Source organism: Gobio gobio (assembly GCF_949357685.1).
Source record: "Gobio gobio genome assembly, chromosome: 17".
Classification (NCBI taxonomy): domain Eukaryota; kingdom Metazoa; phylum Chordata; class Actinopteri; order Cypriniformes; family Gobionidae; genus Gobio; species Gobio gobio.
Window position 1 is genome coordinate 47,653,518 of NC_137110.1, and position 20,319 is coordinate 47,673,836.

Below are 20,319 nucleotides of genomic sequence, written 5' to 3' on the forward strand. Positions count from 1 at the left end.
AGAACCACTGTAGTGAGATGGACTTTGTAACGACGTCTTTAGTGTCTTTTAAGGGTCTTGAGAGTGTAGTGTACCATTGAGCCAATGGAGGACTTTCAGAGCCATCAGATTTCAACTAAAATATCTTAATTTCTGTTCCGAAAATGAACGGAGGTCTGACGGGTGTCGAACGACATGAGGGTAAGTAATTAATGACAGAATTTTCATTTTTGGGTGAACTAACCCTTTAAGTAAGACGCCCCAAGTAAGGAGTGCATAGGAATCGGATCAGCTGATATGGGTGGGGTTGGAACTTTTCCAGTCAGCTGATAGCGGAGAATGACTACATGTCCTGCCTGAACTAACGCAGAATGCTTGATTTATACTGTAAAATCTGACAAATTCATGTGACGAGTTACAGTATGTATGCATGAGCCTAGTGTTGCCTTCAAATCATCCCCGAAGGTGCGTCTAGAGTCTGTATGAGCTCAAGGTGACCCTGTACAGGCACAATTACTCAACACAGGAATGTGTGTGACTGTACAAGGCAAACATTGTGCTTTCACAGAGCTTTGCTTTGAACAGACAGTCTGTTTTTCTGGGGGGTTTACAACTCAGAGAGGACACAGACACAATGGCACGCTTGTTTGCTCACTGCATTCAAGCCAGAATCTCAGGATACCTCTTACATCCAGCAGCAAAGCCTGCACTGTATCTGCTGCATTACACTGAGGGTTTCAGGGCAGTCTGAGCGGTGCAATTCTCTGTAATGCATCAATTGAAGCCTGATAAGGAGAAGACCAGTAGATGATTAAACAAACAACTGTTACACGCTCAACTTCATCAATTGTGCCCACATCAGAGCTGTCACTAATAAAACAGTGAGTGTTTGAGATCACTGAACAAAGTCCACATACCACACAAGTAAATCATCCTCTGGAATAACTGTTTGAAGTGAATGGGTTTTAAACCAACTGGATGATCTCAGCAGTGGCCGACTCGTGCCGTTCCCTTAAATCACAATTTCTTTTTCTCAAACACTGGAGGCCTGGTGACCTGAAGCTTCAGCTTTATTTTCTTGTAGATTGAAATGACACAATTTTAGGCAGACTTTTGTTCACTTCAGGTGATTGGATGCAGTGTCAATGACACAAAGCAACTTTTCTCGATACTGAGTGCACTTATTCCAAACTCTGAGCAGTTTGACACATTCGGTCATGTTTCTTCTAAAATACACTATAGTCCCTTTTTCATAGATGTCTTAAAATCAACACAATCTACCAAAACATAGCAAACTTTATAATTCATACACAATGATCTTCAAGACACCATATACTGGCATCTTGTGAGTTTTAATTATATTTTGAATTGTTTGCAAAAGAAATGAATGACAACTCTTCATTGTAATGGAGGAAGTCCAATGTACACAAAAATGAAACCGTACAAACTTATAATACGGTACAATAAAAACAAGTGTCTACACATCCATAGAACATATTCATCTGTGAAGAGACTGGCATATAAAGGTCAAAAGTTTGGAAACATTACTATTTTTAATGTTTTTTAAAGAAGTCTCTTCTGCTGCATTTATTTAACGAAAAATACAGAAAAAAAATTAATATTGAGAAATATTATTACAATGTAAAATAATGGTTTTATATTTAAATATAGCCTACTGTAAAACATAATTTATTTCTGTGATCAAAGCTGAATTTTCAGCATCATTATCCAGTCTTCAGTGTCACATGATCCTTCAGAAATCATCCTAATATGATGATTTGATAGTTATTATCAGTGTTGGGAACAGTTGTGCAACATCATTTTTTTTTTTTTTTTTTTTTTTTTTACTTTTTATAAATATAACAAGTATTAATTTCTTTCAAAAAAAAGAATGTAAAAAATTACTGACCCCAAACTTTTGAACGGGAGTGAATTGTTTTGAATATTGTTACAGATTTCTATTTTAAATAAATGCTGTTCTTTTTTAAACATTTTATTCTTCAAGTAATCCTGAAAAACGTATCACAGGTCATAAAAAATATTAAGCAGCACAGCTGTTTCCAACATTGATAATAAATCATCATTAGGATGATTTCTGAAGGATCATGTGACACTGAAGACTGGAGTAATGATGCTGAAAATTAGTCACAAATTCTCATCTATATCGTATCATATGAGAATTTCTGACAATTTTCAGCAGATAATATGTCCAGGCGTCCACCATTTTGTTACTAAGAAAAGTAATGCAGCCTTTCAGTAGGCTACTGATTTCATGAATGTTGTTGAACATGGTCATGAAATGAATCCGTAGGCCTATCAAAGAAAAGACAAAATGATCCAATGTCTAGTGCCTGTCTGAAGACTAAACGTGTAAATCAGTAAATAAACACAACTGATGGACAGAGACTTCTTTATATTCTCTAAAGACCTGAGAAAACCCTGGCAAGTGAAGTCAGTGCAGTTCTCTTTCCTCACACCCTCACAAACTGATTACAACGAATCTGCCAGTAGAGGGAGCCACTGAAGCTTCAGCTGATTGGCTGATACTTTAAAATTATTTGCATATTCGGACAGTTAATTTACAACTATTTCATTATATTGCTTTGGAGGCTCTTGAAAGTGTTGACGTTGACACAGCTCAGGATAAAAAGTAAGTAGTGAAGGGTTTTGGACTGTGTGTGTTCTTGTGGTGTCATCAGCCAATCAGTGTTGACATCAGATGATTTAAGTCAGTTGTAACATGACACTTACAGCTCAGGTGGTTGGCTGAACTGAATGCGATTGTGCAATGTTTCTAATAGTAAACTAGTTAATGATATGAAAAGGAATGTTTACAGCTTTGTCCAGGTATAAAGATAAAGCTCCACACACACACACACCTGTGGAAATTTCCACTTGCTCAGCCACACCTACCATTAAGAAACAACAGAAGCTTCATTGTTAAGAATTGTATTTGCCTTGAGAGCCCTGGCTGCAGTGTGTGTGTCTGTTGTTATGAAGAAAAGTAATCATTTCTCATCAGATCCATTATTGCAGAAAAACAAAAACACGGGGGTTATCAGCATGAACAATGCTTGTCTTCTGTAGCAGCTGTTGATCAATGACCTCTAGTGTGTTCATGACCTCCTCAAGAGCACGACGTTCTCTCAGTGGGAAGAGGCCACAGCTGCTCAAAACATAATAATCTCATTTACATTTCATCTATTCTCATGGCCAATGTCAGTGGTAGTATAGAGTGCAACAGTGCCCACTACATTTTTCAGTATTTGTATTCAGTATAAGTATTTGTAATAGCCTACATAATACAGCAAGGTTCATTACATTACAAAGTTGGATTGCTAAAAAGTAGTTGAAAATTGGACAAAAACCATTGATTTGAAGATGTCGATTGTACGTACAGAATCAACATTTTATGTTTATTGCAAAATATGCATAAACATACAAATATTTAAGTATACGGGAGTGTAGGGAGACTGACTACAATAGTCATTAGCAGTGCTTCATCGGAGTGGGCGGCGCAATTTGCTTGCTGTGATTCACTGATTGGTGAAGATTTCTTTGTGGAAACATGGGTAGTATCATTTTGCACCAGTAATTTGTGAACTTGAAAAATTAGTTGAACCTTTTAACCAGTACCATAGAATAACAACCGTGTAGTTGGTTTATTAGTTATTATTAAAAATCTATTTCCCTAGATGGAAAATAAATGGGATATTTACTTCCGGACCCCAACTGTTGCGCTCTAAAAATGTGTCTGCACATGAACATACTAATCATTTTTGAGAGATTTTCGTTTTGAGAGACTGTCATCTTATGCTTGCTATAGACTGCGATTTCGGCAATCCTAAAACATCATTACAAATCACACTGTACAGCATTGATATATAGAAGAACAAAACATTAACAGCATGCCCTGGAGGTAAACAAATAGAGCAAGACCAAAACCAAAAGTTGTGGTTTTTATGTGCGCGGTCATGGCTATAGGGTAAAGAGGCCAACTTTTCATGCCAATTTTGCAAACGGAGATTAAGGTTAAGTAGTTTTACGTTGTTTACGCCATTATATGTTGCATTTTTATTGGCTATTCTGTAGGTTGTAGCAGCAAACACACTGTGAGATAAACATGTTACATTTCTGACAATAAGAAAATTATTGCAGGCTATCTTTGGTCCCAAAACCGTGACAACGGCCATCTTTGAACCTCTCTCACTGTATGACAGGACCATCGTTTAGGAGCCATGACCACAGAAATCACCACGATTGGTGTTCTTTCGTCTGGGACAGCCCAAAATGAGATCAGCGGTGATCAATTCTGGAGATCTAGGCTGCTTCCGAAACCTGGAAAATGCTGCCTTCAGAGGACACATTTCAAGGTAGGAAGGCACATCCGAACGTTAGCTCCACTTCCTGTCTCCTGAGAGACCTTCATCTGATCGATTTTTGAAGGCAGCTTATATGTATCCTTCACTGCCTTTGATATCCCGCAATCCTGTGCTTTTCATTCCGTGACAGTTGAGCTGGAAAAAAAAGATGCCGTCCGAAAGTTGTGTTTCCTGGTCAGTTTGTGTATAAATGTAAGTTTTTACCAACGTACCAAAGCTCTCTCTGTTTTGCTGTAGATCATTAAAGTCAAGTCAAGTCAAGTCAACTTTATTTATATAGCGCTTTTAACAATGTAGATTGTTTCAAAGCAGCTTTACAGTGTTAAACAGGAAAATAATGCAGCATAATTTTATTCAGCTGTATAGCCATTCTGGAAAAATTTCAAGTATCATACAGTGACAGTGTGGGCTTTAGATCAATAATTTGATCAGTAATTTAGTTTAAATGGTTAATTTAGTTTATTATTTAGATGTATTTCGATGTTTAGTTGAAAATTTAGTGTCCCCAACTGAGCACGCCAAGCCAGAGGCAACAGTGGCAAGGAAACCAAAACCCCATTAGGTAACCTAATGGAGAAAAATAAACCTTGGGAGAAACCAGGCTCAGTCGGGGTGCCAGTTCTCCTCTGGCCAATTAACAAACAGCGTATTATTATTATTATTCTGGCAGTTTTACAGCTCGGAGGTCATAATAGATCAGAATATTCGAGGGACTGGGGGCAACATGCTGGAGACGGGTTTATTGAGGATGATGTTGATTAAATAATTATTAAAGTGCAATATTCGAATGATCGGAGGCAACACGCTGGAGACGGGTTTATTGAGGATGACATATCGATTTAAGTATTATTTAATTGTAATATTCGAACAATCTGAGTCAACACGCCGGAGACGGGTTTATTGAGATGCCGTGTCGATGAGGCAGGGGGAGTCTAATCACGGTCTCCCGGACACTTCGGGGTCCTGTGTTGGTCTTCTCTGGGCGCAGGTCCACCATCTGAACTGGATACGGCCCGGATCCGGCTGACTGCAGTAAACCTCGGGATAAAACAGAGAGACTATCATTAGCGTAGATGCCATTCTTCTGATGATGTAACGAGTACATCAGGTGTTATGGGAAGTGTTCCCGGTTCCGGCTGACCTAGTTAATGCAGCCTAATAATCATTTCATTGAAAAAGTGTTTTATGTGTATGCCACAGTAAAGAGATGTGTTTTTAGTCTAGATTTAAACTGACAGAGTGTGCCTGCTTCCCGAACAATGTTAAGAAGACTGTTCCAGAGTTTAGGTGCTAAATAGGAAAACGATCGACCGCCTGCAGTTGATTTGGATATTCTCTGTATGATCAACTGGCCAGAATTTTGAGACCGCAGTAGACGTGATGGAGTATAATATGTTAAGAGCTTGCTCAAGTATTGGGGAGCTAAACCATTTAGTGCTTTGTAAGTAATAAGTAAGATTTTAAAATGTATGCGATGTTTAATAGGCAGCCAGTGCAGTGTTGACAGAACTGGGTTAATATGGTCATACTTCCTGGTTCTAGTAAGAACTCGAGCTGCTGCGTTTTGGACCAGCTGGAGTTTATTTATTAAGCGAGCAGGGCAACCACCCAGTAGAGCATTACAATAATCTAAACTTGAGGTCATGAACGCATGAACTAACTGTTCAGCATTTTGCATTGAGAGCATGTGCCGTAATTTAGATATATTTTTAAGATGGTAGAAAGCAGTTTTACAGATGCTAGAAACGTGGCTTTCAAACGAAAGATTGGTATCAAAGAGCACACCCAGGTTCCTCACTGACGACGAGGACTTGACAGAACAGCCATCAAGTGTTAGACAGTATTCTAGGTTACTACTTGTGGAGCTTTTTTGTCCAATAATTAAAAATTCAGTTTTTTCTGAATTGAGTTGCAGGAAATTACCAGTCATCCAATGTTTTATATCAGCTATGCATTCCGTTAATCTTGTGAATTGGTAAGTTTCTTCAGGGCGTGAAGAAATATAGAGCTGAGTATCGTCAGCATAACAATGAAAACTAACGCCATGCTTCCTAATGATATCTCCCAGTGGTAGCATGTACAGGGTGAAGAGTAGCGGTCCTAGCACTGAGCCTTGTGGTACTCCATACTGAACTTGCGATCGGTGTGACATATCTTCATTTACTACTACAAACTGATAACGGTCGCATAGGTATGATTTAAACCATGATAATGCAATTCCACTAATACCTACATAATTTTCGAGTCTATTCAAAAGAATGTTGTGGTCGATAGTATCAAATGCAGCGCTAAGATCGAGTAACACTAATAGAGAGATACAGCCACGATCGGATGATAAGAGCAAATCATTTGTAACTCTGACGAGAGCAGTCTCAGTGCTATGATACGGTCTAAATCCTGACTGGAAATCCTCACAGATACCATTTCTTTCTAAAAAGGAACATAATTGTGAAGACACTGCCTTTTCAAGTATTTTTGACAGAAAGGGTAGATTTGAGATTGGTCTATAATTGACTAACTCTGTAGGATCAAGTTGCAGTTTTTTAATAAGTGGTTTAATAATAGCCAACTTAAAAGTTTTCGGTACATATCCTAATGACAAAGATGAATTAATGATATTAAGAAGAGGATCTATGACCTCTGGTAGCATCTCTTTTAATAGCCTAGTTGGTATAGGGTCGAGCATACATGTTGTCGATTTTGATGATTTAACGAGTTTAGCCAATTCTTCTTCTCCTATAGCAGTGAATGAGTGTAATTTTTCCTCAGTGACACTACAATGCTCTGTCTGATGTGATGCTGTATTAGACGGCTGCATGGTTAAAACATTTTTCCTAATATTATCAATCTTACATGTGAAGAAGTTCATAAAGTCATTACTGCTGTGCTGTTTACAATCATCAGAAGTTGAAGCTTTATTTTTGGTTAATTTAGCCACTGTATCGAATAAATACCTTGGTTTGTGTTTGTTTTCTTCCAAGAGAGTTGAGAAATAAGCAGATCTAGCAGTTTTTACAGCCTTTCTGTATGTGATAATGTGCTCTTTCCACGAATTACGAAATACCTCTAATTTTGTTTTCTTCCAGCTGCGCTCCATTTTTCTGGCTGCTGTTTTAAGGGCCCGGGTGTGCTCGTTGTACCACGGCGTTGGACTATTTTCTTTAATCTTCTTTAAGCACAGAGGAGCAACTGTGTCTAAAGTACTGGAAAAGAGAGAGTCAATAGTTTCTGTTGCAACATCGAGTTCTTCTATACTATCTGGGATGCTGAGCAGATGATACTGATGACTAACTCCAATATAGTTTAGTGTGTCTTTAAATGCTAATCCCAATACGTCTTTTCCGTTGTCTACATGGATATTAAAATCACCAACAATTAGTACTTTATCTACGGCCAGTACTAACTCTGATAGAAAATCAGCAAATTCTTTGATAAAGTCTGTATTATGCCCAGGTGGCCTGTATACAGTAGCTAACACAAATGTTGAACGGGTTTTATCATGTACACTACATAGCGTTACATAAAGCACCAAAACTTCGAAGGAATTATATTTGAAACTAGACTTCTGAGTAATACTGAAGATATTATTATAAATTACAGCAACCCCTCCCCCTTTACCTTTCAGACGCGGCTCATGTTTATAACAATAATCTTGGGTGGTGGACTCATTTAAGGTAATGTAGTCGTCAGGTTTTAGCCAGGTTTCTGTCAAACAGAGCACATCTAGATTATTATCTGTAATAATATCATTAACAATAAGCGCTTTTGGGGAAAGGGATCTAATATTCAGCAACCCAAGCTTTATCAATTGTTCATCTGTATTATATATTTTGTTTATTTGTTGGACGTCAATTAAATTTTTACTGTTGAATGGTTTTGATGTTTTTTTGTATTTACTAATTCGGGGAACAGACACAGTCTCTATATGATAATATCTAGGTGAAAGAGTCTCTATGTGCTGGGATTTATCTGACTCCGGTAACGTGAGACAGCTAGCAGACGGTCGGTTTAGCCAGTTTGTCTGCTTCCTGACCTGGGCCCTAGTGAGTCAAGGTTTAGCTCTAAGACTATGTGCCAAATTACTAGAGAGAAGAGCGGCACCACCCCAAGAGGGATGGATGCCATCCTTCTTCAACAGGTCAGGTCTGCCCCAAAAACTTTTCCAATTGTCTATGAACCCTATGTTATTTTGCAGACACCACTTAGACAACCAGCCATTGAGTGATGATAGTCTGCTAACTATCTCATCACTCCTTTTTGCCGGGAGCGGTCCAGAACAAAAAACAGCCTCAGACATCGTACTAGCGAGTTCACACACCTCTTTAATGTTAATTTTGGTGATCTCCGACTGGCGAAGTCGAACATCATTAGTGCCGACGTGAATAATAATCTTAGAGAATTTACGATTAGCTTTAGCCAGCACTTTTAAATTTGCTTTGATGTCAGGTGCTCTGGCTCCCGGTAAACAAGTGACTATGGTGGCTGGTGTCTCTATCTTCACGTTCCGTGTAATAGAATTGCCAATGACTAGGGCACTTTCAACAGGATACTCAGTGGGTGCTTCACTGAGAGGGGTGAACCTGTTTGAAGTTCTAACCGGAACGGAAAAGCGGTTCTTTGGTCTGCGATTATGCTGCCTCACTGTTACCCAGTTTCCCTGCTGCGGGGGCCCTGCAGCCGGAACCGAAGAATGTACAGAGTTCACTAAGTTATTCGCATCCAAATCAGTGTCTAAAGCTGTTACATCCTCACTACTCTCAGATAAAGTATGGATGCGTGTTTCTAATTCTGAAATCTTCTCCGTCAGCCTAACTATCTCCTTACATTTATCACATGTGAAGCCCTGTTCGCCAGCGGAGAAGCCTACACTAAACATGCGACATGCAGTGCAGGTGATAATGACAGGAGAAGACATGACTTACCGTGTTTGTTGATTAATCCAATTTACCACTTACCACAATCGTTTGCTGGACACAATTTACTAATCCAAGTTATGAACTCAGAAAAAGGGAGACCCGGGTGCAGAGATAACAAGCTAACAGGCTAGCAAAATGCTAACGTGTGATGGTGATTTAGATTAAAAGCTAGCGATGTCAAATTTAATGTGATAAGCAATTTTTAAACAATGTATGGTGATGAGTAAGTTATATTTAGCAGTAGAAGAAAGAGAAATATCAAAATAAAGATTCAAACGTAAGCAAGGCTCTACAGAGCTACAGACTTGAGCTACAGAGCAACAGACACAGCAGGCAGACACAGCAGCTCTGTTACACTGCCTAAGAAGTCTGTCTGAAATCAGTTTCTTGAGGTGCCTTCATGCACAAACTCTGCCTTACAAGCCATTGTCTAATAAGGCAGCGAGGCAACGAGTCACTGTCTAGGTTTTCGGACGCAGCCCTACTTTCCTGTAAACTTCAGCTCCAACCCTGATCCTGATCAAACACACCTGAACCAGTTAATTCAAATCTTCATAAAGACTTCATAATTACAGACAGGTGTGTTGGAACTCTGAACTCTTCAGCAGGAACAGGACTGGGCTCCCATTTTAGGCTGCATCCGAAATATTAGACGGAAAAACAGTATGTGACAAAAGAAATATGTCAGAATTCAGAGTACTCATAAAAGAGTAGGCAACCTACCCGATTGACCTACTTCTTCCGACGGGATTCTGAAGTGAGCATACAATGGACACTTCACTATCCCATGAGGCCACAGGAGAGGATTTGTGAATGGCAGTGAAGTGACTGACGCTGGTAGGTCACATGATAATGACAACATAGCAAATGTACATCCAAATTTCATTCATACTACACACATTCGTACTCTACAGAACATACTTTTTAGAGGCCGCAAAGTAAGTACTTATTAAATTTTTTTAAAAGAGTGCGATATCAGGCGCAGCCTTAGATGATGATCTAGTCTATCAAGTCTGTCAGGTGAAAGTTCATTGCTTCACGTCACGAACACAATGAATGTCATGGGACCCACCTTATGTGTGTAGTAAGAATTGTGCTTGTATAACTCACAAAAAGGAACTTTAATTGCTGTAAACAGTGAACATTGAGTTCTGTTCATTGCTCATATCATCAAATAAATCAGCTACTATGTAAACATTAAGTTGGCAGAAATCCAAAAAACTCCAAAATTAAGTTAGCAGAGCATAAAATTTTGATTTTGTACATGTTAATCACAATTTTAATAAAAATGTTGACTAACCAAACTCATACAATTCAAATTCATTAACAACATTTGAACTCTTTTAGAACAATAGCACAGTTGCATGTGGTAATATAACTAGAAAATAGATTATCACTATACATGTGTATGTACACAACATGCCATATACAGTCTTAAAAAAATAGCAATTCATCCTCGACCGAACCACAGGCTCTACTGTTCACCACAAAGGTAACATTCAAACATAACATAAACCCTGTAACCCAACATAACAGAGGCTTAAACACTAACAAATCTTGGCTTATATTAAAAGGGTCATGAATTGAGAGAGATGAATCATTGTGTTTGTTTGATAAAGATATTTTGCGAGTCCTGTGAGTGTTTCTCCACACGCTTTCAAAACAATTCCAACATGTACTGAGAGGAGCTGAAGCTCATGAAATATGCAAATCTTATCCAATCCTAGCCGTGGGCGTTTACTTCCAAGTCTTCAGTGCAGCACGCCCATCAAAACTGAGCGTTTCTTCAGAGAGCCTCAAAACCAAGGCAGAAAATAGCCTATTACTTATTCATTATGATGTTTTTGAATGTAAAAACCACGCAAACGTCATAAGTTGACCTCAGACAACAGTATAAAAATCAGTTCATGACCCCTTTAATGCAAAACACACAAAATAACACTTTATTTCAACATTTATTCTCTTTATGCAGTCTGACGCAAGGCATGCTGGGAACTAGTTCACTTTTTTCTGTTAAGTTCAAGGAGCTTTCAGTCATTTGAGAGAAACTAATTTCACTGTTCGGGTTCACAGTGTATGATTTGTCCAAACCAGTGGTGGGCCGTCAGGGCTCTGCTGGCCTAATCACTATTAGAATCTCTGACTTAAATTTTTATATATTTTTTTTCCATGAATGTGTGTTAAATTATTCCCAATAGTCTATTTTCTTAATTTCATAGCTTTTCTCTTGGTTGCGCTGCTTAAAGTAGTGTTTATTTATGTTAGAGCTTTTATCCAATCAAATTTCAGGCATCATGTGTTGCCAGGGTCAAAGAAATCTGCCTTGAGGCCTTCAGAATCAATATTGCCGGCGCCTCTAGCTTAAAATGAATGGCAATGTGCGCTTTAACCAATCAGATAATCACAGGCGTACAATAACGTCTGCATTTTTATGTCCTTTGATTGGATGGTCAGAGAGCGTACTATAACAAGTGGCCAAGTCAGAATAACTAGCAAACCGCACAAGATAAAACACATCTGTAGTTTTAATAGCGTTTTTTTTTTCCAAACCCCAATGGCTGACATAGGAGAAGAAATGGATGTATTAATTATATAATAAGCTAAATGCATTTTATTTAAATTTGTTATATCCTACAGTCAACCCTGGGCTGGCTAATCCGTGCCCCGTTTTTTCAGTGATGAATGTGATTTATTTTTTTCTTGTTCATGTATTATCTAATTTTTTTATTATTATTATTTTCATTATTAATGTATTATTTTCAACATTTTCTTACTGTTAAAATCATGAGTTTTGTGGATTTAAATCAAATGTAATGAAAACCTTTGTATTATCTTTGAACCTCACCTGAAATAAATGTCATACTGTTGGTAAGATTTTTCAAGAACCATTTATGCTGTTGCATTTTCTTTGCTCTACAATTTGCACAATTGCCAAAATTTGGGAGAACTCAAAAAGTATACACGGAAAACCCGGAGCGGATCGATGCTTCTGTTAGATATGATGTATGTGGCACAGTTGTGGCTGTAGTGAAAGGAGACTTTTCACGTTTCCAGCGTTAATACTTCTTAAATGATTTAATAATTTAATCATTCATTCTCGCTTCATGAGAGACGCAACGCCCTGTTATACTGCGTTTCTGTACAATATTTCTGATTTGATGGTTTTATTAAGAGGTGAATTAATTCAGGTAGGATACCACTGAAGGCCTAGGTGTGAAATGCATGGCCCGCCACTTGTTCAAACCATACTCCATTAAAAATAAAAATGTGTGAATGGCAGCCAGTGTTGTGATGTATGGCATTTATCTGTGCTTCAATCTGTCTTTAACGTCTTGAGGCAGCAGGTCCATCAGACTGTCTTCCACTATCAGAGCAGCAAGTTTCAGTGAGAGACAGTCGGCGATCTCTGTAGGCAGAGACTCCAGCCTGTTTCCCTTCAGCTCGAGCCGAACCAGCAGAGCCAGATTCCCAACCCGTGGGGACAAGGTGGAAATGCTGTTATTTCCCAACGCAAGGACTTTGAGCTTCCTGCAGGAGAACAGCTCTTCAGGGAGACACTTTAGAGAATTAAAGGCCACCGAGAGGAACTGCAGACACTGTAGGGCGCCGATCTCCGTGGGCAGAGATGTCAGCTGGTTGTGGGAGAGGTCCAGATGTCGGAGATTGGTGCAGAAACACAGGCGAAGTGGAAGCCTGTGGATCTTATTCCAGCTGACGTCCAGCATCTCCAGGGCACAGAGTTTGTTGATATGCTCTGGTATATATGAAATGTCATTGTACCAGAGTTTGAGGGTTGTCAAACGGCGGCAGTGCTGCAGACTGAAGATTTCCTCAAAGGCGATGAGCCGGTTCTCTCTAAGGTCCAGCTCCTGCAGGTGGGAAAGGCTGAAAGCCGCACTGGGGATTCGCTCCAGACAGCAGCCCCTCAGCTCCAGAGTGGCCAGGTTGCCCAGCTTCTTCAGGCTGTTGAAAACCTGAAGTCTAGTGCCCTCGTTGTGAACGCACAGTCGCAAGAGCGAATTAGAAACGTCCACAATACTGGGTGGTATCTTGATCAGTTTGCAACGTAACGTCAGCACACGCAGGTTTTTAAGCTCACGTAAAGAGTCCAGGGATGGACTGCGAGAGAGCTCGTTGCTTAGAGGGCCGCTCAGGTGAAGCTCTTCCAGGTTCTGTAAGGTGTACATCCACAGGGGCACTTGGTCCGGGCCCTCAAAGTTCAGACGCAGAACCTTCAGGTTCTCGCGCAGATGATTGAGGGCGGCTAGCTGGAGCTTGGCTGGACTGTTGATCAACGCCATCTCCTGTAAGGCTGTGAGCTGCGTTACACTTCCAGGGACCGTGACATTGCTTATCATTTCCAGTTTGAGTGACTCGACTTCAGAAACCTCAAAGACGGTGTCCGGTAACCCTGGCAGCTTGAACAAGTGGAGCTCCAACCTCTTGCTCGCGTTGTGCGTCAGGCGAGCACGGAGTTTATTGGCCGTCCACTCGTTGTTGAGGTTCATCTGCCTTAAGCGGCATTCGCTCACCTCAGAGAGGAAGACGGCAAAGCGTTTGGAGTACAAGGCATCATACTGGTCACTAAGGTGCAGGAGAAACGCAAAATCATTCTCAACATCCGGGATGTCGTTAATTCCGGTCTCCAAGCGAACCGCCTCAAAGGAATACTCTTTCAGTGGTCGATGAAACAGCCAATAAAGCGAATAGATACACAGCATTCCATACACCCCGACGAAGCATATGTAACAATATGCTAATTTGGAGAACAGATGTGCTTTATTGTAGTTACAGCAGAAAGCCCCGAACCCCGTCAGATCTGGAGGCACCGAGCACATCACGACAATCTGGATGTTTGGAACCAAGACGATACTATAAACAGTGATCAGAACAAATTTAAAGACTTTCAGCACCGTCTGTAGCACGTACATGAGGTAAAGAAGATCTGCTTTCTCAACATGTGTCCGAAACTTCTTGACTTTTTCAAACAGGGCCTTGGCCTGCTCTCCCTCTTTTTTATCCAGGAGTGACGCGGCCGATTCTGACTGTTTCTGGTCCTTTATGGATGATCGGATCAGAGACACCATGTCTTCATCGTTGTCCATGGCTGATTTGGTCATTGTATTCCTTCTCCATACAACCCTTCTCTCTTCTCGCCTTTCTTCGGACACTTCGCTGATGGCTCTTGTGGTCCAGGGAGAGTCGAAGCATTTCCCCAGTATGATTACAAACATCTCGATCTTAGATGATGTCCCTGGGAACTTGAACCAGAAGCTGCTGGCCACCATAAAGATCATGCTGTGGATGACCACAAGGTAAGGGAAGTACTTGCCATACCAATGCACAGCACGTTCATAGCAGAAGTGGTTGACAAACTCGTACTGGTGGATATCGAGGCCGTTCTTCCTCCCGAACACCTCCACGATGTCTGGACTGAGATGTTTGGTGATGGCGAATTCCCATAGACTTTCATTCTCATTGTGCTGCCGTAGGTGACTGCAGTCCCTGGCTCCATGAGCGTGATCCGTGAGTCGGTTTGGCAGGCAAGATATCTTGTCTTGTGTCAGCTGAGGAGAGAAACAGAAGTATAAATTGGGCTTTATGGGTTTGGAACAACATGAGGGTAATTAATGACAGAATTTTAATTTAGGGGAACTATCCCGTGAACATGTTTCTGGTGGTGACAATAGAATACAGTTGGCGGCACATGAAAGGAACAATGGAAGAACAGTATCACAACAGGAGCCTGATGGTAAACACACCAAACAGCCATTTTATCTAATCAGCTAACGCTCTTGCCTAATCACTTCTCTTTATTGCACACACTCCTGATCAGAAGCTTCGTGCCCATTCACGTGCCACTGCTGATTTTTGAGTGGACTGTTATTGCAAAATATTTTCCTTTGTTAATGAAGTTCCACTTTTGTAGGGCAAATCTTATTCGTCACCCATTTAGTATCCAAAATATCGTATTTACATGTAGATCGTGGAACATGTTGGAAGTGTTTGCCAAAATTTTACAAAAGTATAATTTGTTAACATTACCACTGAAGAGTTTAAACATAAATGCACCAAAATAATGGTACTTTTCAAAGGAATAGTTCATCCCAAAATAAGCCATGTCATTTGTCTTCATGCAGCATTTGTGAATATAATAGATTTGAAAGCTGTGGTGGTGGAAAATGATTTAAGTAAAAAACGAATTAAATTTCAGTTTGTTCCTCACACAATCAAAGCATCATATGACTTCTGAAAGTGCATGAGTCACATGGACGTATGTTATTATACTTTTATGATACCATGATGGTGTTTGTTTTAGAGGCGCAGTAAAAATCACTGCCCAATATCAATGAAAGAAAAAGGTTTATTTTGTATTTAAGGAAAGGGAGAAAATCCTACAATAAATGACATGGAGTCAATTATGAGAATTTTCATTTTGATGTGAACTCTCTTTTCAGACCGTGAATAATAGCATGAGTACACAGACAGTTTGAATCATCATATCGCAGTTCTTAGTAAATCTGATGTAACAATTATATAACATGGAAGCTCGCCTCAGCTATGGAATGAAACATGTAAGCTGCAATTTTTTATCTCACAATTCTGACTTGTGCAATTGCGAGTTCATATCTCACAATTCACAAGTCCTGGCTTGATCAAAGCCCTTTCTGTGAAACCGGGCCATAAAGTTCATATCTCACAATTCACTAGTCAGAATTCTAGTTAAATAGTTGCCGTTACCTTTTTCATTTTTTATTGCAAGAAATAAAGTCAGAATTGTGAGATATAAACCCGCAATTGTGAATTGTGAGATTTATGCCTGGTTTCACAGACAAGGCTTAAGCCTAGTCCCAGACTAAAATGCATGTTTGAGCTGTTTTAACTGAAAACAATTTATCTTAAAGATGCACACTAGTAATGTTTTTTTTTCTTTCTAAGGCACGTTTATAAAAATTTAACTAAACCCTAATCCTGGCTTAATCCAAGCCCTGTCTGTGAAACTGGGCCATAAAGTTCATATCTCGCAATTTGGACTTTTTTTCTGAACTCGGAATTGCAAGAAAAGTCAGAAATGTGAGATAAAGTTGCAATTCACCCTTCGCCGCAAGTTTGATTGACAGGCGATCTGGCCAATCACATCGCCGAATCTGCCATTTTGTCCGACAAAGCAGTCAGGAGATTTAGTAGATTAACGTTGGTGGACTTGAACTTGGAAAAACGGTGTGTACTCACGTCTTTCCGCGGTTGAAACAACATTTCTTTTAGTGTTCATGTTTATTTAATGCTTATCAATGAACTAGAAGGAAGAGATAATCGGTTCACGAGCAGCTTTAACTGAGGCGCTACAGCGATCACGACACATTAAAGAGCCACAAAACGGTATTTATTTTTTTAATTTCTTTAAAAAATTACAATTTCAAAGTTGAGACTTTGTTTCATAACAAACTCTGTCCTGTCTCTTGGTGTGTTGTCAGTGTCGTCTTTGCTCCGCGATGTATTTTATCTACGTGAGAACGTGTGTGTGTGTGTGTGGTGTGAGAGCACCATGGCTTGTCGGACATAGCAACATTAACTAAAGGGGGCGGGTCTTTGCGAACGGTAAATTATTATTATTATTTTTTTTTAAGAAATTAAGTCAGAATTGTGAGATATAAAGTTCATAAGTTGCAATATTTACTTATTTTTTTAGAATTGTGTTTTTTTTTTTTTTTTTCAGAACTCGGAATTGCAAGGAAAAAAATATGAATTGTGAAATAAAGCAATTACTTTTTAATTTTTATTGCAAGAAATAAAGTCAGAATTGTCAGATATAGTTCATACATATCTCGCAATCTTGACTTTTCAAAAATGCCACAATAAAAAAAGTTGAATTACTTTTTCATTTATTCCGTGGCGGATTCAAACTTCTATGATATCATGATGAGAGCTGAAAATGTTGTACCTGAACTGTACAGCCAAACACTCCAATCATGAGCATAGCGATGCCCAGATACTCAGACAGGACGTCCCACCAGGGCTTCAGGACCCTGAACTGGGGGTTCTGCTCTGATGTAATGTTCCGGAACTCATTCACAGGAATCATCTTCACACCTGCCACAGTCCTGTATGTTAGGAAAATATAATGTCAGAAAAAAATATTGTAATGCAGGTAAAATAAACACTTGAACGAGTTGTTTTCAACCAGGTTTCATCTTTCCTCTCACAGTATAATTAGCTGGACATCAACCAATCAGGTTTCAAGAGACTGCATTAATGTCGGTCACTGAAGCCCTGCGGATTGCAAAAGCTGATATCAAATCATCAGTCCTCGTCCTCCTCGATCTATCTGCTGCCTTTGACACTGTCAATCATCAGATCCTCCTGTCCACCTTCTCATCACTGGGCATCACAGGGACTCTGCTGGTTTGAGTCCTATCTCAGGTAGGTCTTTCAGGGTTGCCTGGAGAAGGAAGGTATCCAAAGCACATCAACTGACCACTGGGGTTCCCCAGGGCTCAGGGCTTGGACCTCTCCTCTTCTCCATTTACACTACTTCATTGGGATCCATCATGCAGACACATGGCTTCTCATAGGGCGAAGCCGAAGCCTGCCACCGGTTTTATATGTTTTTAAAGAGACTGAACTGAAGCGATCACGAATTAGTGTTTGCAGCCAGCTGGTTATGAAAAATCCTTTAAGTTAGTGATTATTTTCACCGTCAGATGGCGCTGCGAGCTACGCTGACTCTACTTGGTCGCGCACGCCACTACTATTACTTCATGAAGAACTTGAGAAGAGCGTCATTATCAAATATCAAAAGAAATATTGTTAGAGCTTTCAAGATCGTAACATGCTAAATATTCAAGTTAAATTTAATTAATACCGTATGTACGTTATAACAAATTGTGCAACTGTTTTGCACAATTTTCAACGTCCCCAAAAGTTCCATAGTCACAACAACGCAGTAATACATACACACACACACACACACACACACACACACACCTTAACTATATCACGTGGTGAAGGTAAACCCAAATATGAAAAAACCCTTAAAAAAATTAGACTTGCAACAATTACATTAGCAGAAAACATGCTTAAAATGCTAAATATTAAACCTAATTAAGCATAGTAGTCAAACATAAAACATTTGAAAAGTTTAAAAAGTCGTACTAAATGCTGTATACAGTATAAACAGTTTGTGAAAATGAATAGTATTACATACAATTTATAAAATGTTAAAAAAATATTTTAAAGTTTTATTTTGCGTTTTTGTAAAGACCTTTTTTTTTAAAAGAAATAATAAAATATAAATAATATATAAAAATAATCATATAATATTATTTCAAACTGCTTGCTACAGTGGTTACTATTAGCTGTTTTCATTTTTTTTATGTGTGTGTGTTGTATTAAAACCAGACCAAAAATCCTAATAACCAACTAAATAAGAAAAATTACTAATATTAATAATAGCCTAATACAGAATCCCTAATATAAAACCCACAACAATAATAAAGTATTGTCCCCGTTTTTTAAATTAATAGATAATAACAGATGAGATGATATTTTGACCTCTCAAGTAGGAAATGTCCCCGGTTTCCATGTCGGAAAACGGGTCACCTGACGCCCATGAAGTTGAGAAAAACGTTCACACTTGTTTTATTAATCTTTGCTACTGAATTTAGTTCCATTTTCAACACTTCTCTAATAGTTTCTATCAGTCAGTTTCGTATACAAGTTTGGAAATGAAAACGATATGGAGTTGCAACTGCAAGAAAAGCACAACTCACCTGCACGTCTGAAGCGAACAGCGTCAGCGCCTCGAGCGTTTTTCCATCTCTAGGGGTTTAAATCTGAAAACTGACTCTGTCCTCAAACTCAATGACTTTCAACAGCACAAGTTTCTCTTCGGTTTGAGGGCGGCCTCGTTCAAGCGCCTCCCAGAACAAGTTTCATCATGAGAACCAAATGAGTCAGAGATGAGACAGCCTGTCAACAGCAACAGTCATTAGAAACAGCCCTACAATAGATTCATATTCGCCATTCATATTTCATTGTCACTTTTTTTTTGCCTGACTGACATTTCGTTGTGAAATGTATACAGCGCGCGCGAACAGTCAGTTTTGGCGGCAAATAGTGAAATATCAACCGACTCGCGAGGACATTTAAATCGGACTGTTAACTTTTTAATCTGAGAAGTTTCTGAGAATTAACCTTATAAGACACAGGAAAACTAAATATGTATCATGTCATTACATTGTTTAGAGCATAAGAATTTTGATATTTAATGATCTTTTATTCATGTTACGCTATTTACTCGTAAATGGACACCGGGACTCAGTTTAAAAATAAAATACATTGTTTAAAGCATAAGAATTTTGATATTTAATGATCTTTTATTCATGTTACGCTATTTACTCGTAAATGGACACCACACCGGGACTCAGTTTAAAAATAAAATACATTGTTTAAAGCATAAGAATTTTGATTAATGATATTGTATTCATATGTTACGCTATTTCCTCGTAAGTGGACACCGGGACTCAGTTTAAAAATAAAATACATTGTTAAGAGCATAAGAATTTTGATATTTAACCCTTAAAGGGGCAAGCATAAATAAATTTGATGGAAAAATGATTCATTGCTATTTTTGTATGTATCTAGACTAAAATGACACAGTTCATACATTTTTTTCAAAATATGACCTTTATTTTCAAAGTTACAGTCTGTATCTCCCAGGATACATTGCCCATTTAGGGTTACATTGTAACATGTATTTTTTTTTATTATAGTTCATATGAAAACTTTTAAAACATTGAATGAACAATTATTTAGCTAAATTTTTTCATGTTATCCATGCAACATTAGAAAAATTGGAAAAAACTGAACTTTTTCTCCCAAGATGCCTATGCAGGGTATACATTTGTGTCTGAGTGTGTGTGTGTGTGTGTGTGTGTGTGTGTGTGTGTGTGCGTGTGTGTGTGTGTGTGTGTGTGTGTGTGTGCGTGCGTGTGTGCGTGTGTGTGTGTGTGTGCGCGTGTGTGTGCGTGTGTATGTGCGTG

General features: G+C 39.0%; 1 protein-coding gene across 1 annotated transcript; it reads right to left on the reverse strand.

Annotated features, from left to right (window-relative positions):
• Window positions 1-10,543: 10,543 nt before the first annotated feature.
• LOC307140677 (volume-regulated anion channel subunit LRRC8E) lies at window positions 10,544-19,150 on the reverse strand. The gene is made up of 3 exons (XM_079840334.1): window positions 19,048-19,150; window positions 17,220-17,379; window positions 10,544-14,844 (listed from the first exon to the last, which is right to left on the reverse strand). The coding sequence occupies exons 2-3, from the start codon at window positions 17,358-17,360 to the stop codon at window positions 12,580-12,582; spliced, it is 2,406 nt and encodes an 801-aa protein (XP_079696460.1). The 5' UTR covers window positions 17,361-17,379; window positions 19,048-19,150; the 3' UTR covers window positions 10,544-12,579.
• Window positions 19,151-20,319: the final 1,169 nt, after the last annotated feature.

Excerpts from the sequence above, each read along its gene's own strand:
- LOC307140677 (XM_079840334.1), bottom strand. The coding sequence starts at position 17,360 with ATGATTCCTGTGAATGAGTTCCGGAACATTACATCAGAGCAGAACCCC. Across the intron at positions 14,845-17,219 it reads TGTTTGGCTGTACAGTTCAG|CTGACACAAGACAAGATATC; the intron begins GTACAACATTTT and ends TTCTCTCCTCAG.